At 36.7% G+C, this 18,454-nt stretch overlaps 1 protein-coding gene across 1 annotated transcript; it reads left to right on the top strand.

The window, feature by feature from the left end:
• Positions 1 to 325: 325 nt before the first annotated feature.
• On the top strand, positions 326 to 18,174 carry LOC306853044 (glycine receptor subunit beta-like). Its single transcript, XM_079390206.1, has 10 exons — positions 326 to 606; positions 2,673 to 2,815; positions 3,726 to 3,832; positions 4,694 to 4,761; positions 8,752 to 8,978; positions 12,066 to 12,148; positions 12,693 to 12,833; positions 12,974 to 13,126; positions 14,653 to 14,939; positions 17,395 to 18,174. Exons 1-10 carry the CDS (start codon positions 604 to 606, stop codon positions 17,683 to 17,685), a joined length of 1,503 nt encoding a protein of 500 aa, XP_079246332.1. The 5' UTR covers positions 326 to 603; the 3' UTR covers positions 17,686 to 18,174.
• Positions 18,175 to 18,454: the final 280 nt, after the last annotated feature.

The raw sequence follows: 18,454 nt of genomic DNA, 5'->3' as shown, positions 1-18,454 counted from the left end.
TCTGTTGCATCTATTCCTTATTGCAACTGTCCTTGCATGCATTCTTCTTTCTTGTATTCTTTTGTTGTTGCTGTTGCATACATCCTTGTGTACATTCATTCCTGTATGAGTTCTCTATATCTCTCTCTTTTTCTTCTTTCTGTTACAGAAGCACAATTTCAAGCATCATATGGACACAACAGAGAATACTGCGTGTGATGATCATTTTCAGCAACACACTAGTGCTGAAACGGCAGAGCAAGTGTGATGGCCTTATATTCCAGTGCTGCTGTGGAAGCTGTGTGATTAATTCTGTCCTTGTACAGCGTTCTACTGCGCATGTTGCATGACAGGTACACACAAGGCTCCATCTTGGCAACCCTTTACCAATGCAATAGGACAGCGGGAATATAGATTATGCTCAGATTATTAAAGTTGAAAAAGATAAGAAAAACAGACGGGAATCGCCGTCGTAATGAAATTTCGCGCTGATTGGCGCTGACTGAAGGAACGACGAGCAGAATGCGATATATACGGCGACTGGTCATGAAGCATTAACGACCGATTGCACTGACAGCGCTACTGGATCGGATCTGTGGAACAACAACCACTTAGCTTATTGAAATGGTGAGTGAAACCGCGGGTAATATTTAAATAAAAGAACGATCGAGCGTTTTTAAATGTGTATGATGAATGGGGGGAGGTGCGACGCGCGTAAATGCTGTCATTCTGTGTTGTATTTCTCCTCATCATCGTCATCCCAACCCCCTCGTCGTCATGGAGGATGCTGTTGTTATGTTTTCCCTCTCCCCCATCTGCTACCGTAACCTGCTTTATGTTCTATCATGCCTGAATGCAACTTCTTCCACTTGATGCTCAAATGCATCCACAGGTCGTTGCTATAGGCTACCTTTACGCATTTACATAAACATAAAATATAAACATGATCAGTCATCTGTCAGGCTAAAATTATGTAATTTGGGCCTAACTATGATACTATTTTATTACTGAATCAAAATGATCACCATAACATAATTGTGTGTAATAAATGTGTGAAATATTTGTTTTAGTTGGCGATTGTATTTTTTTGTAATATATATATATATAATATTATTATTTTATTAGGTTTGAAATTTATTAGAATTTATTAAATCAGCACAAACATTTATATTTTTCTACATTTTTATATTTATCCATATGGAGATGTACAGCCGCTATATGGAGCCTTCATAATATTGTATGATCAGCAGATTGTTTAAACCTCTTCTTATTGCCGTAGCATATTGTGTGAGCTACAGTAGGCATAATTAATATAATGAACATAATTAAATATATTGTTTCACCTTAGTTACCTCTAATACTTTCTGGACGCTTATCTGCTTTTCCTTACGTTACTGTACAGATCTTTGTTATAGGTCAGAAATCATGAAAAATGAACATCACCTGTGTATGTGGAACAGAGTGAGGTTTTTTTAGCTGTGAATGAAGCAGTCAGACTTACTAAGGGCAGGCGGCCAAAAAAAGAAGTGTTTCAATTGAATAAGGGTCAAGTTTACTTAGATTTAGTCTGTTGTGAAATTAAAGCAAAACCATGTCTCTCCTTCCCTTAAATTATCTTCCGTAGTAAAACATTATAATCCATTTCTTGAATTTCTATACTTCATATGTAGACCTGCAGTCAGTGTTTGTGAGTGTCTTTCCTAGTAAGAACATTAAACTCAAATTGCCATGACTGCTGAATCAGGGAATGAGAGAGAGAAAGAGATTGAGAGATATGGAGGGATCGGAAAAAGAAACACAAGCATCTGGTGATAATAATAATGATGGAATGAGTGAGAGATTGGAGGAGTGTGCATGAACGCTGGCCTGTTTCATTTAAGATGATGATCAATGCACTGGCGCAGAATCAGGCCTCCAGAGTCTAGACAGGGGAGTTTTCTGGCAGTGTTCCTCAGGGGGGAATTCCTCATGCTGATCTTTCCAATTGTTTCCTCTCCCCTACATTTGGGACACTCATGGATGGTTGTGTTGTACAGAAGACTGTACATGAGTCACATAGGCAGATGATTGGCATAGCTCAGACTGCTGTCATGTAGGTCTTACTTTTAACATAACTAAGTTATTTCCTATAGTACATTTTAAAGTAATTAATCCTTCTTATTCTTATAATGCACATGCAAGGATACCAAGAACACTCATGATATATATATATTTCAAAAATTTCAATAATTTGTCCACAATGTGCTTTTATACTGTAGAAGCACACTGCCAGACCACCCACAGTGATAGACACCCATAACCATTTTTAAAGTGGTCACGGATACAACAGAACCACATTTCCTGAGCCAACGAACCATCAGTCTCCAAGACAGCCCAGTGCAGTCTTGCCCTAACAGTATGTCCTCTGATAGAGGACATTGTTATCCATTAATTTTGCTGGGAATTGCAGGGTTATGTTTATGTAAGGCTTTGAACAAAGGTTTTTTTTTTCTCAAAATAGTAGATGTTAAAATATTGACATTGCTTTGTTTTTTGTTATTGTTGTTGTTGTTTTTTTTTATTTGGAATGCAATAAAGGGGATTAAATGACACTATTAAAAAACAGCACTAAATGACCTAATAACCATTAAAGAAATAATGTCAATATAATACACATATACCTGCTCTTACAGTGTGTGTTGTTTCTCTTCCAGGCTAAGTTGAACTGCTGTAATATGAAGGCTCTAAAGGTGATTTTCTTGTTGCTTATCATCTGTCTCTGGATGGAAGGAGGATTCACCAAAGAAAAATCTGCTAAGAAGGGAAAGAAGAAAGGAAAACAGGTTTACTGTCCTTCGTAAGTACATTTGTATGCAACAATGTATGGCTCATTTTTCATAAAATACTGCTATTGCACTATACACATATCACGTTGACTATGGGAACTATAGATTAACAGTTAACTAACTGTTAAAGGGATAGCTCACCCAAAAATGAAAATACTGTCATTAATTACTCACCATCATGTCATCCAAACCTATAAGACCTTCATTCATCTTCGGAAAACAAATTAAGATATTTTTGAAATCCGAAATCTGAGAGCTTTCTGATCCTGTATAGACATCAACGCAACTGAAACGTTTTATGTTCCAGAAAAGTAGTAAGGCCATCGAATTTTCATTTTTGGGTGAACTATCCATTTAATCGGGGCAGTCGTGGCCTTATGGATAGAGAGTCAGACTTGTAACCCGAAGGTCGCGGTTCAAGTGTCAGGTCCGGCAGGGATTGTAGGTGGGGGGAGTGAATGTCCAGCGCTCTCTCCACCATCAATACCACGACTGAGGTGAGACCCTTGAGCAAGGCATCGAACCCCCAACTGCTGCCCGGGCGCCGCAACATGGCATGGCTGCCCAATGCTCCGGGTGTGTGTTCACGGTGTGTGTGTGTTTGTTCACTACTCACTGCTGTATGTATGCACTTGTATGGGTTAAATGCAGAGCAAAAACTCAGAGTATGGGACACCACACGTCACGTCCTTTCCTTCCTTAATCTGTTCTAATGTTGTGTGTACTTCACATTTCACACATGAAGTAACTCACATCATCATAATATTTGACTGGAAATGCTGCCCTTTGCAATAGTATAATGAAAAATGAAAGACATTTTAATAAACAGATGACTGAAACTTTAAACATGAGCATGATTTCACATAGTTTTGTTGTTGTTAATGGTTGCACCCTAATGTCCCATGCCTTTGCTCCCTTCAGGCAGCTGTCATCAGAGGATCTGGCACGGGTTCCAGCAAACTCTACCAGCAACATCCTCAACAGGCTTTTGGTCAGCTATGACCCAAGAATCCGACCCAACTTCAAAGGTCAGTACTAGCAGCATGATATACAGTATGTAATTATGAACAAGATTCATTATTTTTGTCTCATCTATCTAGCAACATCCTAGAAGCCAAATAGAGACCTCCTAGCAGCCACTCAAATTGCCTTTCCAATGCCTTACCACTTTCCTCAGATTACCTCAGCAATAGCAACAAGAGTTTTTCAAGCTTTCCCTTCCTTGTATAAATATATACTTCTGCTGGTACTGTTTACTGCTATTTATTCACTTGATATTATTACATCGTCTTTTGCGTGCCCACCTGTCAATGAATATATTTATGTCCAATTATTAAACATTACAAAGCATGTTTTAATGTATGTATATACATTGTGGCAGATACGTAATTCTAGGTTATGCTACTGTTGGCAGCCTTTCCTGATATAATGAAGCAGGTTGTAAAGAGTGAGAACCTCTGTCGCCTCCCTGCTCGCTGGCATTCGGTGTAAACGTGGGCCTTGATGTGGTCTGAGTGTTAAGAGCTCACTGTATGATTCAGTGTTATTACTCCCTATGGCCAGCCAGCTGCTCTTCATATCTGGGCAAGATGAAAGCTCCTGGCAGTCATTAAAGTCAACTTTATAATCTTGGGAATAGGAATAGCAGTGGAGTAGTTGAAGCATTTCCCTATAATGCCATGCTTTCCATGTTGTATACATAAAGTGAAAACATATGGTATAATATGGTAACATATGGTTTCATGGTATAAACCAAATAGTTAATGTTACCCGTAATAGTCCGTGAGAAAGTATGCTGCGCAAATTGCTAGAATGATTTTTGGTGCGTCTTGTTTGATGGATGTGATTGATATGCTGAGATGTACAGTTTGTTTGTGTTTTGTTTTTAGGTATTCCTGTTGAAGATCGTGTTAACATTTTTATCAACAGCTTTGGGTCCATCCAAGAGACTACTATGGTACTGCACATCACTTTTGTCTTTCCATACACATAAATAGTGAACACAAAAATATAGCAATAAATAACCATATAAATAATAATCATAAATATATAAACACTACTGTTCAAGTCTTTGAAGTTGGTACATATGTTTTTGAATCTCTAATGCTCACCAAGGCTTTATTTATTTATTTAATGCAATTTGGTAAAAAATATTACAATTTACAGTCACCTTTTTCTATTTTTACATATTTAAAATATAATTTATTCCTGTGATAAATTTTCAGCAGTCTTCAGTGTCACCTGATCCTTTGGAAATAATTTTAATATGCTTTTATTTATTTATTTTTTGGTGTTTTTTAACTGTTTAACTGTGATGCATTTTGTCCAGGATTATTTGATAAACAGAAAATGAAAAGGAATTTTATTTTTTAAATAGAAATTAAGACATTTACTGTCACTTTTAATTTATTTAATGCATCCTTGCTAAATAAAAGTACAAAAAACCCTATCCCCAAATCTTTTGAATGGTAGTGTATATAATTAACATTTTCCATATTTACTTTTTCATATAAATAATTTCCTGTCAATCAATTTCTTTGTAATTTCAACAAGTACAACAAAAAAAGTTCCCTGAATATAGATGTTTATCAAAACAAGCTGAACACAAATCTGTTAAGTGACATTTGCCAGAATGTTTGATCACTGAGTCTCGCATTTTCTTCAAGATTATTCAATTGTTTTCTTTTCTTACTTTCTGAATCTTAAAATGTAATTGATATTGAAATCAATGATTAGATCAACAAATAACAGAACAGATCAGTCAAGAAAAAAAAAGAAAATAAAGTTTTAAAATGTCAGATTGTCAGACAACTCCTACCAGACAAACGATTGGATTCATGACTGTGTGCTTTATTTTAGACTTAGCGTGTTTACTTAACACTCCACCAGGGAAAAAAAAAAAATCAGCTCCAGACCCCACAATCTTACGTCTGGCTCCTTATGAGCAGTGACACCCATAAACAACCCATAATGCCAGAGTGTCTCAGATCACCTCCACTGAAAATATTTCCCCTGGAAACACATCAGAGGTCCATGTTTTCTGCCCAGCACTGCATGGTGTCATAGGTTGAATATAGTTTTGCATTTACTTCTACAGGAGTGTTGCGTGACACCAGGCTTTTATAGCACTGGAAATGAGGTCCCATTTTGTTGTTGCATCATTCTGCTGTGGTTAACCTTAAAATGAACAGGTGGTATACAACAGAAATACAAAAAGGCTATTCATAACCTCTCCAGAGACATGACTAGTAATAAGTAGGCCACTTTGCCTACCACAGCTTATACAGCCAGCACTTTATTATCATTTAGACAGGAAAGTCCAACAAAACAACACTTGTAAACATTTCGCTAACCTTTTCATTAAGTTATGACGATGTTATTTTTGAAAGTTCTCTGAATGTTCAAAACATCCATTTTTTAAAAACTTTTTCTTATGGTTATGTGAACAGTAAAGGCCCAATAACTATAAAATGATAATTACAATTTAATAATTTTTCTAAATTTAAAAGAACAGAAGAGTCCACACAACAACTATAATGATAATGCCACACAGGAACTTTTTTTTAGCTAAAGAATGATAAAAAGCACAGAAATCATGCGTTTTAAACCATATTAGTTTATTCTTCTGCAATACGGTTTTCTAAATGCAGACATCCGAAGCATGCATACTGTCACAAGGCATGTGAGTACTAAACTCTCTTTCATGTCTTATTGCATTTAAACGGTCAAATACGCACTAGTTTATGTTCAAAACACGAGTTACTAAAACAGTCGGTTATATCTGTGAAGGTAAACAGCTGGGAATGAAATAGCATGTTTATATTAGATCTGTATGGCAGCAGCGTAATATACTTGTGTTGTCAAAAGTTAAAAATTAAAAAAATGTGATGATACCAGCATGTCCCGCAAGCATTTTGAGCACTGTTGAGCGGATTCTTAAACACCTCTGATTAGCCATTGTGTTCATGCTACCCGATCTCATGAATGTGCGTATAAATAGTACGCCAAATAAAAACGAAAATTCGTGGTATTAATACGCAAAGAAGGACTTTGGCGTTTATATGCTACGCGATGTGTAGGGTTAGGGTTGTGGGGTAGATGCATATCATATGTATGCGAACACTGCGTATCATATGCACGCCAAGCACGCGCGCGTCATATATACACTAAAGTCCATTTTTTCATATCAATACCACGAGTTTTCATTTTTATTTTGGCGTGCAATTTATACGCATTTTCATGAGACCGGGCTGTTCACGGGGAAATGCATGTGAGAAATGCTGGTATTGTCATATTTTTAAAGGGGTGGTTGACTTTTATTTTCTATTCTTGATTGTGTTTATGGGGTGCAGTCTAACATGTGTTAATGTTTCGTTTAAAAGAACATAATTTTTCACATAATTTACCTTTATTCTACACCGCACTGTCCCTTCTCCAATGAATGCTCTGATTATTTCCTGCTTTTATGAAACCCCTCCCTCAAGGCTCAGGTTGGTTAGCTGGGCCAATGTGTTGTGATTCGCTAAATCGTCCAAAAGGCAAGAAACGTCTCACACCCCTCTGTAATAAATCCACTGCTTTCTTGTCCCCACTGACTCTAAATAGTGTACTGTGCTCGTCAGTGCATCCAAAGACAGAACAGTTCGCATGCTTTGCTCGTACTTTCACTAGGGCGTTAGAACTGGTACGCCTTGTTGCTTTCAAAAACGCAATGGCAGTGCCGTGGGTGGAAACTTGCAGATTAAGGGGCAGTAATACTATAATAAGATCCCCTTTCTACGTCACGGGGAGATCGAAATCTAAGCGGCTCGTTTTTTTTTTCCACAAGCTTACAGAGAAAGTCTTACCAAAAAAATAGTGGGTTGTTCTTTTTCACATTTTGTTGGTTGGTAGATGCACCGGGGACCCGATTATAGCACTTAAACCCGGAAAAGTCAGATTTTCATGATATGTCACCTTTAAAAAATAGCAACTAAAACATTTCAGAAAAAAAAAAGTTCCATTAATGATGTATAAATAATGTTTTTGTGCTAACATTTTGAGAATATTATCAAAGACCAGATAACTTTGAACAAACATTCTATTAACGTTACTAGAAGAATGTTTGTTCATAACTTTGAGAGAACCTTACCAGAATGTTCTGAGAATTTTCCCTGTTGGCTGGGATGACACAGTGCCATCCATGGTGTGTGTAATACATCCCGAATGTTCCTGGTCGGAGCCCCGAATGAAAAACAGGACATACCAAGATGTGAATCATACAAGCAGGGACAACACACCCAATAACATTTAGGAACCAAATTCACTTGACCTAGTGCAGCTGGAGTATGGCCATTTTATTTGGCATGTCATCTGTCTTCACAGTATCAGCGCTAGCAAAACAAGCTCCACTAGAAAATGCCACTTCAAAGCTTTTTGCTCACGCAAGCTGGCAGGGAAGATGGGGCCAATCTGACTTAATGAACCCTGTGTTTTCCCTAGTGTAGGTGCTCACATATAGCGTGCGCCCTCATTGCAGCACCCGTCGCACGCCTCTGATGTTTGCGATAGTTGGAAATGTAAATAGGAGCAGCTCCAAGCGCTGCAGCTGTGCGCCTTCAATACCAGCCGTTATTGGAGCCTGGATACTTCAGAGACAGACGTTTTTTTAAAAACATCACTCAGAGGTCGTGAGAAATGCTGGTTGCCATGGCGATGCCTAAGACACCTGGGCTCCTCTGTCACCCTAAGGACTAATGTGCTGTTTTTGTGTCCAAATCAAGGCTTCTCACAGTGCCTGTCACGTAACACAAAGACAGGTGTCAGCCCTGCTAACTACCATCCATCCACCCACCCACCCACCCACCCACCCACCCAGAAGCCAGTGTATGGTCGCAAAATACCAGGTTTTTCAGGCTTGATTGAATTTGTGAAATCTTTAATGGATAGTTTGTCTCGTATTTCCTAGGACTATCGTGTCAACATCTTCTTGAGACAGCGCTGGAACGATCCCAGACTCCGGCTTCCTCAGGACTTCAGGTCGGACTCGCTCACCGTTGACCCGAAGATGTTCAAATGCCTGTGGAAACCCGACCTTTTCTTTGCCAACGAAAAGAGTGCTAACTTTCATGATGTCACTCAGGAGAACATCCTGCTCTTTATCTTCAGGAACGGAGATGTCCTCATCAGCATGAGGTGAACTTTAATGCTCTCTTCCTGTAAAATATCCAACCTCTGTCTTTGCGGATGGTGACAAATGAGGTCTGAGTGCTGGTAACACCTACTGACATTATTTACCGCAGCAATCAAAGCAAACACAAGAGTTTATCAGGTGTCAAGGCCTTTTAAAGTGGAACAAATGACTGTGCAGGAAGGTGTTTAACACCTGAAGGTGTTAAAATGAATGGTTCAGCATGTTCACAAATTTAGGGAAGCCTGTTACCGAGCAATGCAATATTAAATTGTGAGACGAAGTTTAACGCTGCAAGATAAAAAGTCACTTTGTAAGTCGCACTTACAAGATTTAAAGTTGCAATTACAAGAAATAATGTTAAACATGTGAGTTAAACTACTGCTCAGAAATTTGGGGTCCATAGGATTTTTTTTAATGTTTATGTAAGAAATTTCTTATGTTCACTAAGACTGCATAAAATAAAATAAAGTATATTTTTACATGTCATTTATTCCTGTGTTGTCAAAGCCAAAGTTTCAGCAGACATTACTCATCTTCAGTGTGCTTAAACTGCTTAATATTTTTGTGAAAACTCTGATACGTTTTACTTTGAGGATTCATTGATGAACAGAAATTTCAAAAGAACAGCATTTTTTGAAAATAGATTTCTTTTTCACCTATGTAAAAGTCTTTGCTGTCCCCTTTGATCAATTTAATGCATTGTTACTGAGGATGTAAAAGTATTATTTTTTTCGAACTGCCCCTAAACTTTTGAATGGTAGTGTAATTATCTAATTAGTCTGAGATAGAAACAGGCTTCCATACTAATTTGAGTATAGATGCAACTAAAACAAGTGTCTTATAAAGTATATATAATCAAAATAACAGAAAATAGACGTTTGAATGACAGGCAGCAGTGACTTAGTCCTCCTCCAAGCTCTTCTTAATGCTTTTAATAAACCTCAGGGGACTTAAAGTGATCTGAGAATTGGAGATTTGACACTTAAATTGCAGCTCCTGGTATTTGATCCCATGTGAAAGTTCAGTCCTTTAGCAGTGGTGGACATCTCTGTCATTATCTTTCCACTGCTTTATCTGCAGGTCCTGCTGAGTGAATGAAGTTCTCAGAGACTTCTAGTAGCCAGTGAACATAACTGCTGTAGCTCTGTCCATGCAGTGCTGTGGAAATATTATTCTAATCTGCATCTTTTATTTAGCAAGTTTATCAACACCGATAGATTTAAACAAACAGTTATTTATAAAAGTAAACAATTCCACAAGCCGTTATGCTTTGTACATACGTGAGTTGTAATGTGGTCACTGTGCCAGCCGGGCATTGGACACAATCCAGTTTAGGGTAAAGATAAAATCTAAACACTGGCACAAAGCCATTTCAGTCTGGATGGGAAGTGTGTTTAAGAGCATCACGTTTTGCTCTGTTATGTCTGAGGCAAATGTATTTCCACGGTGTTTTTCCATTCCACCCGGATCACAGCATGAGCTGGGTGGTCTTCCGTGAGCCCTTTTTCACTTTTGGCATCGTCCCAGGATGCCTTGCTCTGTCTGTGGGTATGTGTGTGGCAGAGGATTACTGTCTTAATGAGAGTCTTTCAAAAAGAAACAAGAGTGTTTATTTCATATTATACCTCCCTGAAACAAATTCTGTCTTTACTCGTCCATCGACCTTCAACTTCCTCAAATACTGTACATGCATAGACTTTACTTTTCATATCTTTCCTATCTCTTTTTCTTCATGAAACTGACACACCTTACATCCATTTGTGCAAAGATTTGAATTTTTCTTTATTCAGCTTCAAAAAGATTTCAGAAATAACAGCATGCCAGAATGACACTATACCAGTACAAAATAACCATACAATTTTTTTTACTTGGAAAAAAGTATTAACTGAATAGTATTAAATAAAATATAGTATATATATATATATATATATATATATATATATATATGTGTGTGTATATATACTGCACATACATATATATGCCAAGGCCCAAAAAAGCATTTTCACATAGTTTACATTTATATAGCAAAATAACAATCTACTGCTGAAATAAAAATTTATAAAAACTAATTGCTGAAAGTTTACTTCAAAATTCAATTGAAAATGGAAAATAGAAAAATAATTTAAAAACTCAAAATATAATACTATCCAAAATATAATATTAAATATAATGATACTAAAATTGTATGTGCGTAAGTCAAAACGTCCAGTATATTGGACATTAAAAGTGACAAATAAGTAAAATAAATTAATAATAATAATTCACATTTTTCATGACTACACATAGTTTGGAGCAAGATAATATGATGGACGCAATGTTTATTTTCATAAGGAATCTTTATTTTGCATCTTTGTGTGCCCTGTCTTTTCTCGTCTAACCCCATCTTACATCGTCTCTCTCTATCTTTCTTCCTCTCAGATAATTTCTATAATGCACCATAAAGATACATTTAAAACAAAAGCAGATCTCTCTAACCTCTCCCAGGCCTTTATAAAAATATCTTGGCACAGTGCTTCAGTTCGTGCACTCGAGTGCTGTGTGGCCTCGCTGGTGTAAAAAGTAGCTCTTTGGTGCATCTGAGACCGTGCTTGTCAGATTACGGCAGAAAACCAAAAAGCTTTCATGTGTTAATGGTGTTTTAAATAAAAATGCCTTGGTGTGCTTGCTGTGCACAATAAAGGGAACTGCATGAAGAATTTATCCCTCTGTCAGGAAAGACCTTTCATGCCTTTGGCATTTATGAAATCTGTTAAATTTGAATTGACTTTCAAGTGATGCAACCTAGTGATAAAATAATCTAGAAATCTTTGCAATTTTGCTGAATATATTCTGCATGAATCTTTAAATGCAGTAAGTGGAATCTGTTATTTTTCTATTTTACCCCTTAATGTCCACGGATTTAAAATTAAATGTTTAAGTGCAAATTTGATGTAATGTTTAGATGACCATATATAACTGATCAAGTAGGTATTTTAGGGAAAAGCAATGTAAAATGCCCCATTCAAAATTACTACTCTTATTCAAACTCACCAGGCTGCTGCATGATTCATTGTCTGTACTCAAATTTGCTTATTGTTTTCCTTTTTCAGGTTGTCTGTTACCCTCTCTTGTCCACTGGACTTGACTCTCTTCCCCATGGACACCCAGCGATGCAAAATGCAGCTTGAGAGCTGTACGTGAATATGAATATAATCATTTATAAGTATTTGATGTGAAAATAATAAAAGGTTCCTAGGTTCATAAAGAACTTGAAAATATGAAGGGATATATACAGTAAAAAAAAAAAAATCACAAGACCTGAACATTTTTAAGAAAGGAGTAATATCTTAAGAAATTAAGATATTTGATGTTATATATAATATGTATTTTGCTAGAAAGTGCTCTTGGTGAGCCTGATCACTATAAATATAATGTTTAAAAATCTAAAATTTAATTTAAAGAAGTCAGTCACGGAAGTATGAGGCTAGTACACATTGTAAGAAAAAAACTAGAAAAACAGAAAAGGTACTGGGAAGTTTATGGACTCTTCTTTTATCCCTAAATCACGACACAATGCAATTTGTTATTCAAAATACGCGTAAAACATTTGAAAAATCAATACAGAATATTCCTTCATATTGACACAGTACATTGTGCCCTATTTTTATAGTTTTCTTGGAGTCTAACTGTTATTTTTGTTATTTGTAACATCATTTTTTATCTTAATGTGTGTCTAGTTGGCTACACCACAGATGACCTGCAGTTCATGTGGCAGTCTGGAGACCCTGTACAGATGGATGAGATTGCTCTGCCTCAGTTTGATATTAAACAAGAGGATATTGAATATGGCAACTGCACCAAGTACTACGCAGGGACAGGTAAAAGCTTTCCACTTTCCATGAATGGCATTAATGTGTACATAGCTCTCTCCGGCCTTGTTGAGAAGGTAGCCATTAGATGCGATTCCAGGAAAAAAACATGTCCGTTTAAAGCAACCATTTGAACTTTTGTCTGATAGGTTACTACACGTGTGTGGAGGTGATTTTTACTCTGAGGCGGCAGGTGGGCTTCTACATGATGGGTGTATACGCTCCCACCCTGCTCATCGTCGTCCTCTCCTGGCTCTCTTTTTGGATCAACCCTGACGCCAGCGCTGCCCGTGTGCCTCTGGGTACTTTTTCCAATCATCAGTCCCGCCACAAGCATCAGTACCTCATCTCATGTCTCTGTGGAGTCCTGTACCCCCATAACCGACCACATCCTTTACATTTTTCATTCCCCGTTTTCATCAATGTAACATCCACCAATTAATCTTTTCAACGCCGTCGTTGCGGGAAGTTTAGGGTGATTGTTTCTATCCCCTACAGCACTCTAGCTTCTTTTCATCAAATGCTTACCTAAAGGCATCTCCAAGGAAATATAATGCATGTCCAGGATATTTCCATCAGCCTCAGCTGCAGCCCACAGGCATTATTTCTCTATGGGAACCACAGAGGTCTGTGAGAGAGGATTATCTGAGATGCGATGAAGATTATGCAAGATGCTGCGTAATGTGACGACGACTTGTGTTTTCCAATTATAGCCTGATATTGCTGATAAACTCATGCATTGTTTTCACGGAACGTGCTTATTCCTTGTGCACTGGGTGGCGCTTCATGGGCGGACATTACAAAATGTCTCCAAATCCTCTGCTGTGATTTGGTTACAATTACATTTTCTGCGATTCCATTTGTGATTCCAGTACCACCATCATTCTGTCCACATTGTTGTCACTGTCACAGTATAATGTGATTACATCAAGAGCCATCTCAAAATGCCACTGTCCATAGTCATTTCAGGTCAGTCATTTATTGCATTTTGTGAGTGTTTGGTTTGTATGCGTGTTTGCATTCATTTAGATCAAAACAAGATTTTGTGGGGAAATCAACAGAATGAATTTAAATATTTAATCGTATTTTACAAATTTTAGTAATGTTAAAATATTTCAAATATGAGCATATTATAAGATGTAAAATTATTTTTAATTTATGAATAAATAACAAAATGTTTAATAAACATATGTAAGGGACAGGAAAGTGCTTCTGTGTGATTCCATGTAGGCTTACTCATAATAATCATAACTGAAATAGTTTACACTTTTAAATGACATTTCTCTAAACAAACAATTAACTATTACTGTATATATACTACTGTTTGGGGTCAGTATACATAATTTTTTACTCAGCAAGGGTGCATTAAATTGATCAAAAGTAACGGTAAAGACAATTATTTAATTTAGAAAATATTTATATTTCAAATAAATAATGTCCTTTTGAACTTTGTATTCATCAAAGAATCCTAAAAAAATGTTGCCTAGTTTCCACAAATATATAAAGCACCATGCTTTTTACAATATTACTGTTTTTACTGTATTTGTGTATACTGTAGGTGAGCATAAGATCCTTCTTTCAAAAATATCTTAAAAAAATCTTACCAGTCTTTAACTTCTGAATAGTAATGTAACAGAAAACAAGATAAAAACCCATTATGTGATAATATGGATGTAATTTGTTGTCCACTGATCTAATACTGTTACAGATGCCTTCATATTTTGTTTTACAGTCTGCTTTGGTATTATCTTCGGAAACAACTTCAGATAAATGTGTAAGCTCATCTCTCCTCAGCTCATTTGATCTTATGACCTCTCTCTGTCTGCAGGGATACTGTCAGTGCTCTCGCTCTCTTCTGAGTGCATGTCTCTGGCCTCTGAACTGCCCAAAGTCTCCTATGTAAAGGCGATTGACATCTGGCTGATTGCCTGCCTGCTCTTTGGCTTCGCCTCTCTGGTCGAATACGCTGTGGTTCAGGTGATGCTTAACAGCCCTAAACGGTTGGAGGCGGAGAGAGCAAAGATTGCTAGCAAGGAGAAGGCAGAGGGAAAGACCCCTGCTAAGAACACCATCAATGGCATGGAAAGCACCCCTATACACGTCAGTACACTACAGGTCAGAAATTATTATACTGTATTTCTATCACAATTCATAATAATAATAAAAAGCACTATAGGTAGTGATTTTGTACATGGTACAATATGTTACTGTATTTTTGGACAACACAATTTACAATCATAATGTACCCTAGTTTTACCATATGATACTATCTATCTATCTATCTATCTATCTATCTATCTATCTATCTATCTATCTATCTATCTATCTATCTATCTATCTATCTATCTATCTATCTATCTATCTATCTATCTATCTATCTATCTATCTATCTATCTATCTATCTATCTATCTATCTAACGGCTGCTGAAAACTCAGCGTTGCCATCACATGTATAAATTACATTTTAAAATATATTCAAATAGAAAACAGTAATTTTAACCTGTAATAATAGTACTGTTTTATAGTATTTTTGATTAAATAAATGCAGCCTTGGTAAGCATTAGAAGCTTAAAAATCTAACCAACTTTTATACAGTAGTGTATACAGTATATTCATATCTAAACATATTAATAAACAATTAAATTCAATTTATAATAATTGATTATAAATCTAATGTATTTGGTCATTTATTATTATAAATTTTAATTCGCTAATGTATTCATTCTAAGTGTTATTCCGTGAGAGTATGCGGTAGAGACACAAGTTCTGTTTTATTTTATTAACCAGCATTGCTGTCCCTGTAGTTATATAATCTAAAATCATGCACTGCTAATGTCAGGTCTGCATGCAAAAATGTAGGTGGGATAATCACAGTTCTTCATGTTCTTCAGAAAACAGACAGCTTTATAGGAACAATTGGAAAAGGAGCTTGAAGGCAAGGATAGCCTGACAGACAGGAGAAATAGGCTGAATAATGTGTTCTACTCAAGTCTATTATAAGCTTTAAATTGGTCCCAGAGGGAGGCTTAAGGATGCAGTGTGTTTTCAACCACTGTCACACATTTACTCCAAGACTGGACCTTCAGCAGCTACCAGAAGAACATCTGACCCCAAATTAACCCACATGCTCTTTGCACAACCCCTGAAAGTCTCCCACCTCCAAGAAAGCCACATTCATTGCTCTGAATTAGAGCTGTTTGGATGCATCCCAAGGCTTGCTTGCTGCCACTGATTCTCTAGCCATCTCACGGCTGTTCAGACATGCTCAACGCTTTTGAACAGACAGCATTTATCAGAAGCATATGAAAGCTCCAATACTGCATTTGACAGACAGTTTCCTAAATCTTTGCATGTGTCCCCACACTAGAAAAGAGATCAAGCTGTTTGAGGATTTAAGTGTTGCGTGCCCAGTGGGAAGTAGTGCGGTCCAGCACTGCATGGCTTCTGCCCCTTTCCACACATCCAGAACTAATACAACAGACAAGTTGGCATTAGACCATCAGACATCAGTTATCCAGACATCCCTCTGCTCTGTTAGTCAGAGAGAGAGAGAGAAACAGACAGTGCGATGTCACATCAGTTTGTAATGCTTGTCTTGTCCTGTTCTATTTTGATGCAAGGTAGGTGTTTCTTCACACTACTTTTTTTCTTCTTCTCCTGTTGTTCCTGTGTGGGAGGGCCATGCTACACTGCCTCTGCCCTGTTAGGGCTTCAGGAAGAGCCTAAAATAATTGCCTGTCCTCAAAATCTCCCTCTCCGAACAGTCTAGAGTATCTAAGAAAGGAGAATGCTAAAAGATTTGGTGCGTTGTCCGTGTCTGATGCCTGAATGAGTATCATAATGCATAAATGCTCCATCTGCCAGATATCATTTGTTCATTTCCTAATTATACAAATGAAAATATCTAAGTGTGAAATTAAAAGGATAGTTAAGTCAAAAATGAAATCCTGTTATCAATAACTCATGTTCATATAGTTCCAAACCTAAAAGTATGATTTTCTCTCTTCAATGAAGCTACATATTACATACTACTTATATTTGCAATAATAGCACAACTAACCCTAATTCACACATTGAAAAACACTAATGTAATAATAAAATCAGTTACTCTTTCAATTTGCTCATCGGGAAAATTTGTATATTAATTTTTTGCAACAATTTTCTAAATGTACTAATTATTTATAACTATTTATAATTTAGTTTACTTGTATAATTATTTTTAATGGTAAAAAACAAAAACAAAGTACCATTGGTAGTGATTTATTAGACAAATTATTACTATGTTTTTGGGGATAGTGGACCAGAGACAGCTGTGTTGGTCACCATTTACTTGCATTGTAAGATAGAGAACAGCTTGGACATTCTTCAGGAAAACTCTTCGTTTTTCATTGAAGAAAGTAAGTCATACTGGTTTGGAACAACATGAGAACGAGGAAGTGATGAAAGCATTTCATTTTGGGGTGAACTATCCCTTTAATGTTTCAGTAAAAATCACACCAGATGCCGAGATCTGGCATGTTTTCTCTTTATTCATCTTTTTCGTCACTCTCTCCCTCTTTATCCCTCTCAGGTGACAGAGACAAGGTGCAAAAAGGTATGCACCTCCAAGTCAGATTTGCGCTCCAACGACTTCAGCATCATAGGCTCTCTGCCACGGGACTTTGAACTCTCAAACTTTGACTGCTACGGCAAACCCATTGAAGTTGGTAATGCTAAATCACAAGCCAAGAACAACAAGAAGCCGCCACCTCCTAAACCTGTCATCCCCTCGGCAGCCAAGCGCGTAGATCTTTATGCTCGTGCGATTTTTCCATTCACCTTCCTTTTCTTTAATGTCATTTACTGGTCTGTGTATTTGTGATTGTGTAAAGTTTAAACTGCTTCAATTCAGATAACTTTTCCCTCCTTCATATCGTCTTGGTCCATATAATTTGTACCTCAGACATAAAACTGAGCAGATTTGCCACTGATGTGAAGGCAGAGCAAAACTATGGGAATAAACACAGTATTGCTAAAAAAAAACAAGATTTTCGAATCGAAAGAATGAAGGCATTGATTTTCAGCTACTATATTTAATTTATGCACAAAAAAGATAAATTATCTTGCATGTGGACATGGAATATATGGGTATCAATATATTGTATTTAAAATATATAACATTATTTTTAACCTACAGATCAACTGTTACGATGATGCTGAGATATTTGTACTGATAAACACTGCCATAAGAACGTTTGATGTTCCTATTACAAGCATTCCAGAAATTACAAGTGTATAAAGCAGAAAAAAATAAACAACATCTGTGCTTGTGAATCAGCCAATAAATAGCCAAATGGCTCAGCTGACCTCATGACCTATGAATCTTTTGCTTATTTATATCTCTCCCAAGATCATCGTATCCTAAAAAGTCAAGTTAGAAATTAAATCTAGAAATAGGTAGTTTTGTTCATAGTTTCAGAGCATGTCTGTACTGTAGATATTATAAGCTTTAAAAAAATTAATAAATAAAAATAAAAAAATTAAAGTTGAGTTAAGGTGAATAAATTATTAATTCATGCAAGCAACAAAATGCAAAGCATTTTTGAGTTTTCTTAACTAGTTGTGCCAATTTCTGAAAGTTAGACTGGTAA

This window comes from Barbus barbus (assembly GCF_936440315.1).
Source record: "Barbus barbus genome assembly, chromosome: 33".
NCBI lineage: Eukaryota > Metazoa > Chordata > Actinopteri > Cypriniformes > Cyprinidae > Barbus > Barbus barbus.
This window is presented reverse-complemented; position numbering and strand designations above follow the sequence as displayed.

What these genes read in the sequence shown, in the direction of transcription:
- LOC306853044 (XM_079390206.1), top strand. An exon ending in AAACAGGTTTACTGTCCTTC is followed by an intron (nt 2,816 to 3,725) that starts GTAAGTACATTT and finishes TGCTCCCTTCAG; the next exon opens with GCAGCTGTCATCAGAGGATC. An exon ending in CGCTGCCCGTGTGCCTCTGG is followed by an intron (nt 13,127 to 14,652) that starts GTACTTTTTCCA and finishes CTCTGTCTGCAG; the next exon opens with GGATACTGTCAGTGCTCTCG.